Here is a 14,423-nt window from a genome sequence, read left to right as displayed (position 1 = left end):
AATGAAGATTATAGATGTATATTAAATTTCCTGATTTTCCCCCTTTTAAATCAATAATTGTAATTTTTTATTTTTTTTCTGTTTTTTTAGTTCAAAAATCATTTTGTAAAATCTAAAAATATGTAAAAAAGCTAAAATAAACATTGTTTTAGATCTATAAAAAACTGAATATTCAGGGCTTTTAATCCAGTTCTTTTAATCCATTTATATAAAAAACATATCTAAATATTATATCTAAAATGGTCCGGCCCACGTGAAATCAAGTTGACATTAAAGCGGCCCGCAAACCAACCCGAGTCTGACACCCCTGATGTACACAGTAATATCTCGTTTATCATGGTAAATAGGTTCCAAGACCTGGCGCAATGGGTCAATCACTGGGTTGTAGGGACTGTGTTTATAGGGTGTTTAATATTATTTGGACTTCTAAAACACTCTCTGTACTATTATTTAATTCCTGAAGTTAGATAATGTCCCCTCGTGAAATACTCTCCAAATGTGACTAGCCCCCACCCCGTTTCAGGTTTGTATTATTGTTCCTATACAAAGAGCTTTTCATCTATATTTGGAGTATCCAAGCCACAATGTGCTGAAGCCGCAAAGTGGCGAGGTATTGCTGTACATCCAAATATTGACATGGTGTTGCCTTCTGGGGTAATCTGAAAACCAGAACTTTTCCTCAGATATATCATTTGCTCTATTTGTCATCCTATGTCTGCTGGATAGCATTTCTTACTTAGTCATTTAGTTTTACCTTATGGGAAATTTTAGATTTACAGTTTCATCATTTGAAGTCACTACAATGTTTAGTTAAACTGCCTCGCTGTGCAGTATTTATCATGTCATCTTATCATGCATGACTGGTGTTGACTTCTGGTTCTGTTTAAAATGAGAATTTTTAATGTACTTGTTTAAACTATATTTGTAGAAGCTTTCAAGGTGCTATGTTTGGTTTCACCTTTTAAACACAAAACACAAGGTCTGTCTTGTTCTAGTGATGCCCTTTTTATTCCGTCAACTTCAAAAGTGAACAGACGGCAGAAGTAACACTTTCGTGTCATCTCACGTCTGAAATAGCGTCGCCGCCAAGGGGTCCATCCTCTCCAAGCGGCGGGGAAAAAAACAGTAACAACGCAGGCGCCAGTTCGGGAACATGCGTCGGTGGCGGGATAATTCGGGATGTCTTTTTTTTTCTCCCAGTGTTGGCCGAGCAATCGCTTTCTCCCACGAGATGTATCAATGCAACATAAATGACAAGGGACACTAAAACAAAAGCGGATTGATTATCCTCGGGCATAATCACAAACACTCACCATGACTATAAAGCTGAGGTCGGGAACGTTTTTGACAGAGAGAGCCAGAAATAATTCATATTTTTAAATGATATTCCTCGACAACCATACTCAGAATTTAATAGTGAAAGTATATAAAACATTGTTACACTTTTGCTAATCAATGAGCATCAATGTTGTATGCATGTATAAGGGATTCTAATGAAAATTTGTGTACATTTTAGTTTACAGGTTAGCGGAGAGTCATATGCACCCATCAAAAGAGCCACATTTGACTCGCGAGCCATAGTTTCTCTACCCTTAGTATAAAGCAACCTCAATGACCTCACCAATCATGAGTTCACTTCCTATTTGGCCGCTGACCTCCTTTAAATTCACTTTCAATTCCTTAAACTTCACTTCATCTTCTAAATCTAACATTATTTATCAATAATAGATACCATTAATTCATGGAGTTTGTATTGTGAGTCACACTCATAGCGGCAATTTTTAAACGTTTCCACGTGAAGACGTATTTTAGCCCAAGATAGAAACAAAAAAAGCTTATGACCTCATGGACTAACTCTTTACAATATTAGGAGGAATGCACCAGCCTTCAACTGGGCTGTTAAGAAAGCAATGTCATATGTTTTGCACTCTTATAACAGTCAAAATTAGTCCAGTCATAAGACTCTTGTTCTCATATCTGGCCCAGAATGCAACTCTTGACTTCTCTAAAATAAGCGCAAGACTGCGACGGGGGGAAAGAAGGCAGTGATGTCAACAAGTTGAATGGACAATTAAGTCTTGTTTTTGCTTCCTCAGTAAAAGAATGTGTCGCGTCTGTCTCCTTTTGAATGCCTTAGGGGTGTTGGAAGAGACAAATATACAAGTAACAAACACATACAGTACACTTTAGTGATGTCTCGATCCAATACGGCTATTTTTGCATCGAATTTTGCCACAAGATCGAAGGCGATCCAGTTGTAGCATTTGTTCTCAGTACCACTGAGCTTGTCGACTGCAGTAAATCAAATGCGAACATGTCTGAGGAGTGGGACAATTTCTCTTGGTAACAGAGTATGGTGTAAAATACAGCATTTCTTATTAAAGTCTTATTGTGGACTTCCTGTGTGTGGCTCCAGTTTCTTACCCAGGTCTACAATGTCTTGTGTGTCTTATGTCTGTCTTGCTATGCTACTGCCACGAAGAAATTTCCCGAATGCGGGATGAAATAAAGTTCTAATCTAATTAAAATGATCCCTGGTGATACCCCCTTGTACCACAAAGGCTCACATTGATACTTAAAACTTTAATACGTTTTTTTTGCATTATTCTACTGGATGAGAAATTCTGGCATCTGATTGGTAATGTATCGGTATTGGCGAAATATGTCTTGAAAAGAATTGGCTTGGAAGTAAAAAAAAAAAAATCTCCATTTGGACATTCCTAATAAAAATACTTTTTTTTCAAAGAAAAACAACAGCAGTCTCTATTGTACTTTCGAAAATGGCTCGCAACTTGAATAATTTACGAGTCGGGTAGCTTGAAAACTGTGCCTGTTATGAGTGTAGCCAGTTAATTCATGTCACATGTTATGTATGTAGATGTGTGTTGGTTAGGATTGAGGTGGTCCAGACTTGTCACAGTAAAGTAGGAGTGATATGGTGTTTATTGCTTTGCCCTCTTTGGAGGGAAGCTAATGACTGAGCGTCATTGCACAAAGAGTCTTTTTCCTCACAAAACATACACAGACGCATACATATTAGCTTTCTCATCTTTTATTAGAATATAAAGTTACCTCATTAATTCAGAATGTGGTGGTAAATTTGTTTCTCTTTAATGCGACTCCAGAACATTAATGAATAAAGTTCAATGTTATTTCTGGTAAAGAAAAACGTTCTCAACTCTGGCAATATATTGTTAACTTGTCTTTTTGAAAGTTTTACTGTAAACATGAATCAATATGGCAAATTAGTTGTGGGAAATGTCAATTTCAGATGAAACTGAATTATTTTAATGTGTAATGCAATTTTAGAAGCATTTTAGATGAAACTTTTCTTTCGATTTTTCCACATCTGGCATTCATTATTGGGGCAGCCAAACGAGAGTCCTCGCTGAGTTATGTCAAAATGCTAAATACATCATGGTTCATCATCATGTTCAACCAAGCATGTTTTGGGGATGTGGGAGGAAACCGGAGAGCCCGGAGAAAACCCACACGGGCTCAAGTGAACATGCAAATTCCTTACAAGAAGGTCGGAACCCACTGGAGATTGAACTCCTGTTCTCAGAATTGTTAGGCGAACGAGCAAAAACCTTTAAACATTGTCCTAGATTATTTATTAATAAGTCAATTTACAAATAAAGTAAATTAGTAGTATAATTTGAGTTTGATTTATTTAATATGTGCTCTTTAACCTCATTCCCCTAAAATCTAATCACTTTTTGCACTACATACTACAAATTTATCCTAAAAATGTGATAATCCCTTTATTCGTTATTGAGTTATCTTAAACACAAACATACAACACACATTCGGAACCAAATACATGATCTACGATTATTGATTTATTATTGAACTCTGTTCCATTTCACTTTAAGTATGAAAAAAAAATCCTTCATTAGTGGTGTTATAATTCGGTGCGTTTGAAAAATACACTAAACCAAAATAGACAATTTATCGAATAGCAACATGCATAGAAAAAACGTAGCAAGGTTGTATTCTATGAAGTCATTGTGCTTGAATAATGAAAGGAGACTGAACAATTCTTGTTAAAGCTTACACTGTACGCTTTCTGTCATGTTTGACCTCATTATGTGTACCGCAGAACATTGAAAATGCATGTCGGACACCGTTGAGCTCTTGAATTGCATTCTCGTGCAGGCCTCAATCAGAACAAATCCCTCCTTTCCCCCCCTCCTCTGTTCCCATTTTGATTTCCCAGAAGTCTTGTTGAACACAGTCCAGGTGAGGGACAGTCAGCAGACTTTTTATTTGGGGGTGGGAGCAATTTTTTGAGAAATCTTTATCGTATTCCAGATCGTGTGTGTCATAATTCTTGATTGTTTGTGTGTTTGTGTGTGTGTGGTTTAGTCATTCCCTTGCGAGTTTACTCTAAATGATGGTGAATTTTGGTCAATCTTTTCCGTACGTGATATGTCTGAGTTTCTATTCCCACTAATGTGGATTGGCTGGAAAATAACTGAGAGCATCATTTTGTGTGTGCGTGTGCCCGCACACTTGCACATGTGTGAGTTTCTGAAATAGAGAGTAAATGAAGTACATTTTTGGGGGGTGAGAAACAGTGAAAGATGGACGTGTGTGTGTTTATATATGATGGCAGGTGGCGGCGTTGTAATCACACGTACACACAAGTAAAAAAAACTTGTACAAATGCCATCTGTAGCATCTCAGCAAGGCTTACATGGACAATGATTTACAGAAGCCACTTTGAAATGCCAGCAGCTCAGCCAGTGTACAACTTCCAATCTCAAGGGTTGCATCATAAGTGGAGTGTTGTATTATATAATTATATAATATCATTATAATATTATATAATTTAAGACTAGACATTGATAGCAACTTTTTTTATCCATTAATAGTGTGTGATCAATTGCATTCTCTTAGTTTTCAACTTCGTTTACAATATCTTCCAACACAAAGCTTCTCCTCCATAGCAAGATTTTGTACAAAAACAAGGGCTGGCTCTAGAGGTGACTGTGAAGTTCCCTTCAAAAAGAGTGCATTCAGCCAAAGTACTTTCTCTGTCCATGCCGCACATACCTTGAACTCAATACCAATTAACATACGTGAACTCCCGTCTCGGAACCTCTTCGCCAATCATCTTAAAGCCTGGCTGTTAGACGGAACAAAATTTCGATCACAACGCTGTCTAAAACTGTGTTGTGTGTGTGTGTGTGTGTCTAGAATGTGTCATCATTTATCTTCAACCTACACAAGGGACTAAAGATGGACATTAGCCCTCAGCTACAATCTTACATATTTGCATATGTTCATTCACGTGAATATAAATATGTTCATTAATATGTGCTGTACAAGGGTCATGGTGGGTGCTGGAGTCTATCCCAGCTATCTATGGGCACCAGGCAGGGAACACACTGAATTTGTGGCCAGCCAATGAATGAATTGCGCTGTTAATCTCATTGATCAATTGCACTGTGTTGCAATGCTACGTGGGGGAAAAATATGGTATCGTGTGTCAGTGTATGGAGCCAAGTGGTGTTCATTGTTGATCTTTTGGACTAGTTTACAAATGTAAGAAGGTGGCATTGGCAACTAAAGGCCTCTCCTTTTTACGAACCTTTCCAGTAAATGTGAAAGTGTGACTGACGAGGTTAAGTTTGAATGTGTGTTTACGGTTTCCAGATGTGAGCAGCCGCAGTCTCTCTCGTGCTTAAGGGTTTAATCTGTCATTTCCTCATTGGCTTCATACCGCTCGCCACGTCTGCCTGTTAATCCGCTGCTAATCCGCTAAAACAGTTTCCCCTTGTCGTTATATTAAGACGGCCATTGTTTCCTGTTGCTTCGGGGGTTGTCTTATGACTCCCTTGCACCCTTTTTCTCCAGTGAGGCCTGGGTGCCCTGCATGCCTTCTCTTATTATTATTTATACACTTCGCATTGATTTGAAGAATAGCACTTTCTGTCCTCTCGTGGAATGTGGATTGTCATAAGACGATGGGGTTTGCCCAAAGGTCTGACTGGCTCTCTCAAAAGGTAGATTATGTTTTTTTAGGCCACGAGTGACAGCGATGATAAAAAATTTGTTTATTAAGAATTGTGATTTTTATTTGGAGCTGATGAATGGTTTTGCGTCAGTTCTTTTGACAACATAGAATTATAAAACATTGTGAACTGGTCTCCATCTTAACTCAGAGCTCACTCAAGATGTTTTTCTTTATTTTAAAGAAAAATCTTTTATGTGATTTTTTTCATAAATAAGATCATAACATTAAAAGTTAATATAGAATGACAATAGTTCTCAAAGAACAAATTATCATCCATTCATCTTCTGAACCGCTTATCCTCACAAGGGTTACAGGGAGTGCTGGAGCCTATCCCAGCTAACTACGGGCACTAGGCAGGGGGCGCCTGAATCAGTGGACAGCCAATCACAGGGCACGAGGAGACAGACAACAATTCATGCTCACATTCAGACCTAGGGGCAATTCAGAGTGTTCAACCAGCCTACCCTACATGTTTTGGGGATTTCGGAAGAAATCGTAGTACCCTGAGAAAACCCACATAAGCCCAGAAAGAACATGCAAACTCCACATAGTGACGACCGACCCGGGATTGAACCCTAAACCCCCAGAACTGTGAGGCAGCCACCAATTTTCATGTTGAAAAAGAAATGTCGCAAGGAATAAAATCACATTACTAGATCTTTCAAAAAAATATTTCCACGACAAAGCACTTGTAACGAAACAAACAAATTTAAATTAACTTGGATTAATATATACAGACACACTCAAACATACGTTTAATGTAACTTTACACAAAACATTCTAATTTAGTTTTAATTTTTTTTTTTACCTTCGTTCTGGCCGGGTTAGCTGTTTGGCACGCCTCCACCGTCACGTTCGCTATCGATGGGCTGTTTGCTGTTGTATTCCCCTCAAAATATTCCAAAAATGATGCACACAAATGTCCTCACAATAGGATAACGCACGGCCACTTGCCAACGAGAAGTAGTCTTGAATAAGCAATCGTGGGAGCTAACAGGCTAAGGAAGAAAAAGCGGTTGTGGGTAATGAAGTTTTATTCTGAGAAAGGGTGCCATTGGCTATCGGTGTTGTGTGCACGAGTATACTTCATTACCCAGAAAGCCCTCTTTTTGCCCGCCCATGCGTTGTGCGTTTTCTGGTCCATGTGTAGGCGAAAGAAACCATTCAGTGCTCGTAGATATCTGTTATACACGAAAGAGATGTGGCAAGACAGTGCCATGGCCACCTGGCTTGGTCGCATCTCGAAATTTTGATCGTATCTAGCGCAAATTATTCGATCAAAATTTTCATCGTATCTCGAGCATGTCGTAGGTAGAGCTGATCGTAGGTCGAGGTACCACTGTATTCCAATCTTTCCTGCAGTCAAGACTTTACCACATTGTATTATCAAACTAATTTTCCCCCGTTTCCCCCTTAGGTACGATTACGTTGAAGTGTACAACGGCGCGGATGATCTCGCACCCATGGTGGGCAAGTTCTGTGGCAAAATCGCCCCCTCGCCAATCATCTCCAGCGGCGATCAACTCCTCATCAAGTTTGTCTCTGACTACGAGACACACGGAGCCGGTTTCTCTGTGCGCTACGAAGTTTTCAAGACAGGTCTGTGTGACAAATTAATGCAAAATAGTTACTACATAAGGAAAAAAAAATCAAAATAAGGATGAAAAGAATATAATTCAAGAAAAAAGAAGAATAGCTGTGATTTGTAACCATATTGGCCGAGGAAAACAATACTGAAAACCAAAATGTAACACATAATGTAAAACAAGAGAATGAAGAATGTTGATGATGGCATGGTTGTGTGTATTCGATGTTGGTGTGGTCACGCCGAGTGAATGTGATTAACGAGCTCTAGGGAATGTTGCGTCCCCCGCCGGGTTTTCCTCTTTTTTACATCCTTGGGGATCCGTCCTGTATTCTCCGTGCTGCCACTCATTAAACATCATTTGCATACTTAGATTTAACATAAGTTGCACTAGACACTTCATTAAGTGTGCATCCAATAACGGAAAAAAAATCTGATTTTACCAAGCTATTAATATACTCCCTTTTGATTCCAGATTGGCATTTGACTTTATGTCCTTGATGAAGAAGCGTACGCCCATGTAGCAGACAGGTGTGCAGGACCCCAGGCTCGTTTAGCTAATGGTCTGTTTGTCCTTGAACGCAACAGGGATAACCTGAAAATGAATGCAGGGGTGTAGAAGTAGGCCAGTGGCTGTGGAGTGCTAGTTTTAAACACTCTCTATGTTTCCTCTTTCATATTTCAGTTTTGCACACATTGCACCGGGGGGTCGACATGACGAATAACGTCTACTGAGTGAATAAATTTTAGTTAAAAAAACATGAGGAAAAATCTATATGGAAAATGGTGTTCTAGAAAAACATCCAACATTAGAAAACAAAACCTGCTCCATAAAGGGTTAAAGGTCTTAAAGTGACAACTTTTGCATAGCTGTCCACTGTATTGACTGAATGAGTCAAATGGAATTGAAAAAAAAAAATTTAAACAGTAAAGCAATAGAAGGAAAAACCTCTTATACATATCCAAGCCTAATTTTTAGTTTTTAGTTCACCCTTAGTCTGCACATAGTTATTTTGGAAGGAAAATTTAAATATCCTGGAGCATAAAATGCAGATATACAACATGAATAGGTCACAGTCAAGTTTAAAAAAAAAAAAAGCAATTCCAAAGCTATTTTGTGGTCTTCCATATCTCATCCCCACCCCTTTTGCATGCTTGAATTTAAGACGTCAACATGGAAGGAAGCCGCCACAAAACAACGATGAAATTGAAGGCTTTGCCCCAGGAAAAAAAACAGATTCACCACAGAGCTCGTACACGCCATATTTATGTGCCTCCCTGCTCCTGACTGACTTGAATTTGACCCATTCGGAGGGAATTTTTGGTGTATTATTCATTTCCTAACACAGTCACAATTTTGTCGCTATTCACAGCATTTCCCTGATGTCTTCAACAACATGTTATGAAATGCTTTCATCAAAATACCCCAAGGACTAAGACTGACTTTTTATTAAACTGGAAAATGGCGTTTCTAGAGAAATTGCATAGGGATGTTTTGCTCGCAGTCTAGCTCATGTGGGTCACTTCCTGTTAATTTAAGGGGAATTGACCAGTCACCCTCTGTTCATTTTGGATCACTTCCTTTTAATTTGAGGTAACAGCTTGTTGAATTTAGGGCACTCCCTGTTTTTATCAGTTTACTACACTTATTCAGAGTGACCTTGTCTTCATTTTAGGTCACTTCGTCTGGTTATGTACATTTTTTTTTAAATTACGTCATTACAGTATATGTATATTATCTTATGAAGTACCATACAGAGTTCTATTCACAAAGATTTTTCCTTTTTTATTCTCTTTTTTGGGGGCGAAATGGCTAGAACAGATTGTTGGAACCACCATTTCAATAGAGAAATATGATGAGTTGCAAATATTCAGTGTGGTCAATGACGAATTAAACTCTTATTCCAAGTCGCCCTTGGAAATCACCTTTAAAAGTCATCATTGAGAAAAAAGCAAGACCAACTTTTGGTAGAACACCAACATTAAAACTGAGCCTCATAAAATGTATAGAGCACATGTGTCAAAGTGGCGGCCTGGGGGCCAAATCTGGCCCGCCGCATCATTTTGTGTGGCCCGGGAAAGTAAATCATGAGTGCTGACTTTCTCTTTTAGGATCAAATTAAAATGAAGAGTATAGATGAATATTAAATTTCCTGATTTCCCCCCTTTTAAATCAGTAATTTCTAATTTTTTAATCATTTTTTTCTGTGTTTTTAGTTCAAAAATCATTTTGTAAATACTAAAAATATATTTAAAAAGCTAAAATAAACATTGTTTTAGATCTATAAAAAATAATATTCAGGGCTTTTAATCCAGTTCTTTTAATCCATTTATAAAAAACAACTAAATATAATATCTAAAATGGCCCGGCCCACGTGAAATCAAGTTGACGTTAAAGCGGCCTGCGAACCAACCCGAGTCTGACACCCTTGGTATAGAGTATTTCACAACAAATGTGCCATGTAGTAAGTTCATTGAGAAAGAAGCAAGGCCAACTGGCAGTAGACCCTCAACACTAAAACTGAGCCTCATAAAATGTATAAAGTATTTACCAACAAATGAGCCTTGAAGTAAGTACTAACTAAAAGCAACATTTAAATCGGACGTTCTGTTAACGCATGATGGGTCACAGGTTGAAAGTGAACACCCCCACTGGGAAACAAACTGCAAGTAGTACTCCTCGAGTACTAAACAAACACACAGCAACAACACATTTTCGAAAGTGTCAACACAACCGAAATATTATGACATCACCTAGTGACTTTGCTCTTCAGCATCTCTGAGCCAGTCAAGTGTCCTCCATGCAAACATGGCTCAAATGCACACACTTCACGACACGGATGGGGTCGTTAAAATGGCAGTTTGGTAAATGACGATAAGGAGCGACCAAGCAAACAGGCTCAGAGGGCTGGAAAGGTCACAAAATAAACACAACTTGCAACCGGCGTATTACATCACACGCACCCATATTCACAGCTCCATTTAAATAAATAAGATAAATTAGTAGAGATGAGTATAATTTCAGGTTGTAGACATCATTTACACCCATGAATATTAACTCAGTCAACAGGTGTCAAAGTGGCGGCCCGGGGGCCAAATCTGGCTCACCGCATCATTTTGTGTGGCCCGAGAAAGTAAATCTTTCTGTTTTAGGATCAAATTAAAATGATAGATATAGATGTATATTATATTTCCTGATTTTCCCCCTTTTAAATCAATAATTGAATTTTTTTAATCCATTTTTTTCTGTGTTTTTAGTTCAAAAATCATTTTGTAAAATCTAAAAATATATAAAAATATTCTCTGTTTTCCACTTTAATACAGAACATAATTTAAAATAATGGTTTCCTTTGGAAATGAAACCCAATTATTAAATAAATGATTTTCTCTTTCTAAGAAAAAAAGATCAAATAAACATTGGTTTAGATCTATTAAAAATGGATAAATTTAGGGCTTTTAATCCAGTTCCTTTAATCCATTTCTAAAAAAAAAATCTAAATATTATATCTAAAATGGTCCGGCCCACGTGAAATCAAGTTGACGTTAAAGCGTCTGACACCCTTGGTTTAGAGGCAACCGGGTTCAAATCCAGGTCGGTCCACCTGTGTGGAGTTAGCATGTTGTCATCAGGCCTGTGTGGGTTTTCTCTGGGTACTCCGGTTTCCTCCCACATTCACAAAAACATGCATGGTAGGCTGATTGGACACTCTAAATTCCCCCTAGGTACAAGTGTGAGGGTAAATGGTTGTCTGTCTCCTCGTGCCATGCGATTGGCTGGCCACCGGTTCAGGCCCAGAGTCAGCTGGGATAGGCTCCAGCACCCCCCGCGACCCAAGTGAGGATAAAGCGAAAATGAATGAATGAATCTAGTTTAGACGTTTATATTCGTTTACCGTAATCAAAACGATTATGGCTAACAACAATTAGTATAACCTATTTGAGTAGAAGATAAAGATTAAATGGCTTGTCACATTGATTATGAGTTACACAAATGGCACCATGTTAAAAGAAATCAAGTTTTGGCACCTTATTCTTAATCAGAGCATGTACGACTATAATATAAATAGTGTCGCAGTCCAAAACGTCAAAAGTGTGAGCCATTATCATGTGAAAGGTGAAGACAGTCAATGTGAATTGAGCCGTGCGATGAGGCAGCAGTGTAATTCATAGATACAAATATGATTATTTTGCCCATAAAATCTCTTTCTCAATGTAGTTTGGATTTGGAGTACCAACGTTAGAATATAGTGACAAATGTCTGACGTAAAGGAGCATTTTAAATCAATAACAAGGTAGAAAAAAAACACCCAATGTGACTTCTTATTACTTTTGGATGGGGATAATAGTTCCATCATAATTTCATTTGGTCACAAGGCACCAGATATGTTATTGTGCTCTGTCTACATCTTAATGGGTCAGCAACGCTTTTAAAAAGGAGCCTTGACATTTTAATTTAATGTCAACAAAAACACAGACGCTCCGCCAGGGTTCAAAACAATGAAATATGCAGTTAATTATCGCTGGAGAGGTTTTTTTTTTGTTTTTGTTGTTGTTGAAAAAGTAAGATACTAGAAGATTTATACCAGTAATTACAAGCAAAAGCAGCAACAGTCAACAGTATTTATGAAAAAATGTCTACTGTACATCTCTAACTAACACTGTATATAGGCAAATGAGACACAAACTCCAATAAAATACAGCTTGTTTGCGGGCAGTAGCAATACTCATCACCAGGCAATCTAATTTCTGACCTCAAAAGAGATAAATAAGAGCTGCTTCCCTTTTAGTTATAAGGCTAAGTGTCATTTATGTGGAAACATGTGTTGACCCAGGGAGGGGGGGGGGGGGGGGGGATCACTTCATCTCCCTGGTGACAATTTGTTACCCAGCAAACACACTTTGACGCTTTAAACTCCCACTTCCACATAATCAAAACATTCCTTACTGTGTACCCCCGACAGGTCAGGAATGTTCCAGAAACTTCACCGCTCCCTCGGGGGTCATCAGAACGCCCGGCTACCCCGACAAATACCCCAATAACCTGGAGTGCACCTTCATGATCTTCGCCCCCAAGATGTCAGAGATTTTGGTGGAGTTTGACAGCTTCGACATGGAACCCGACACTACGCCGCCACCGGGGGCACTGTGCCGCTATGACTTTCTGGAGATTTGGGATGGATACCCCGCAGGTCAGGAGTTTTCAGATAAACAAATAAACTCAACAAAAGTGGGTAGTGAATATGCTCAAGATAAATAAACATATTACTTCTGTAAGCCATATGGGAGACAACAAGATAGTATGTGTAACTCACATAAATAAGGGTTTTTTTTTGCCATAACTTCCTATCCTCATCCTATTTATCCTCATATTTTCCTCTTATTTGACAAATACTAGAAAAATATATTGAAAATAACTTGCCCAGCATTACCCTTGCGACCCTTGTAATGATCAGCTGTATGGAAAATGAATAAATATATCAATAATGACTATGTAGGAAAACATTGAAAACTTTTCAAGAATGTTGTAGCCCAAATGTCGACCAATTCTGTCCTAAATTAACGCATGAACTCAAACAGACTTATTCCTTTTCCGATTAATTTATCCCTCCCCACACTCATACATACAATTGTTTGTTAGTTGAACTAAAACAGCTAGATTTAATTGTCGTAATTTATGAGAAATGAAAGCGCCTTGTATTTCATCTTTGCTCTGTAATTGTTACATCAGCAACGCTATGCAGACTGTCGGTGTTAATGCTGTACTTTTGATAAAGTAGTCTTAATTGGTCATATAATCCGTCAGAGATTGCTCACAAATGGCGGTGATAACGAGGGTAAATTTGTCAGATTAGTGGAGTTGCTAGTGTGACTTTATATACAAGGGGTGCCGCCAGCTGACACAAAACTGGTACATGCCAGGGATGATAATGTTTTTTAACCTTATAATGATGTATTATAAAGAATAGCAACTTCAAAATAAAAGGACTTAAGGGTATGGTTATTTACACCCGTCCAAAATGTTTCCTCCCCGAAGTCACCATTGCTTTATTAATGTGTTTATCGTGTACTTTTTCCTGGTGCTGGTCAGTGGGTCCTCACATCGGCCGCTACTGTGGGCAGAGTACTCCAGGCCGTGTGCTCTCCTACACTGGCATCTTGTCCATGACAATCACGACCGACACAGCCATCACCAAGGACGGCTTCTCTGCCAACTACACCATTAGGGATACAAGAAGCACGCAACAAGGTGGGCGCGTACCCTCACACTAGTAGTAGTAGTAGTAGTAGTAGTAGTAGTAGTAGTAGTAATAGTGTAATAGTGTTAGCATGACTGGAATTTCAGACCATATATATATACCGTAATTACTCGAATATAACGCGCACTCGAAAATAACACGCAGGTAATTTTGGGCCAAAAAAATCTGGAAAAACGCAGTACTCGAATATAGTGCGCACCTAAAATTTCCCGCTGACGAAAATCAGAAATCTTACCTTTTTTTCTTCGTTTCACGATTGTTTTGTTCAAACAAATTTATTCATTAGAATCCTTCAAATGAAGAGTTCCTCTCTCTCTTTGTCTGTCCTCTCATACATCTCTTCGTTGAGAATCCTATCAACGTCCACGTTTCCTTCATCCACTTCCTCTTCCTCCCACAACACATCATCCGATTGACTTTACGAGATGACGTAAAATCCGTGCGTCAAAGTGAGTTTGACAATGCTTTTTTCGATCGAAAATTTGTAATTTATTTTAGTTATTGATTATAACACTGAACTGAGAGAGGGTGAACTGAGACGGGTACGAGGCTAGAGGGG

At 38.5% G+C, this 14,423-nt stretch overlaps 1 protein-coding gene across 3 annotated transcripts in view; it reads left to right on the top strand.

Moving 5' to 3' along the window:
- LOC144085676 (neuropilin-1a-like) overlaps positions 1-14,423 on the top strand; it is a 49,915-nt gene that overhangs the window by 9,620 nt on the left and 25,872 nt on the right. For all 3 annotated transcript variants that reach the window (XM_077615194.1, XM_077615195.1, XM_077615196.1), the window contains exons 3-5: positions 7,440-7,621; positions 12,569-12,796; positions 13,696-13,854. In XM_077615194.1, the coding sequence (XP_077471320.1) occupies positions 7,440-7,621; positions 12,569-12,796; positions 13,696-13,854 (569 nt within the window). The remainder of the gene's footprint in view (positions 1-7,439; positions 7,622-12,568; positions 12,797-13,695; positions 13,855-14,423) is intronic.

The sequence above is a fragment of the Stigmatopora argus genome, chromosome 12, assembly GCF_051989625.1.
Source record: "Stigmatopora argus isolate UIUO_Sarg chromosome 12, RoL_Sarg_1.0, whole genome shotgun sequence".
Lineage (NCBI taxonomy): Eukaryota > Metazoa > Chordata > Actinopteri > Syngnathiformes > Syngnathidae > Stigmatopora > Stigmatopora argus.
The sequence above is the reverse complement of the archived record's forward strand: the minus strand, read 5'-3'. Positions and strand labels throughout refer to the sequence as shown.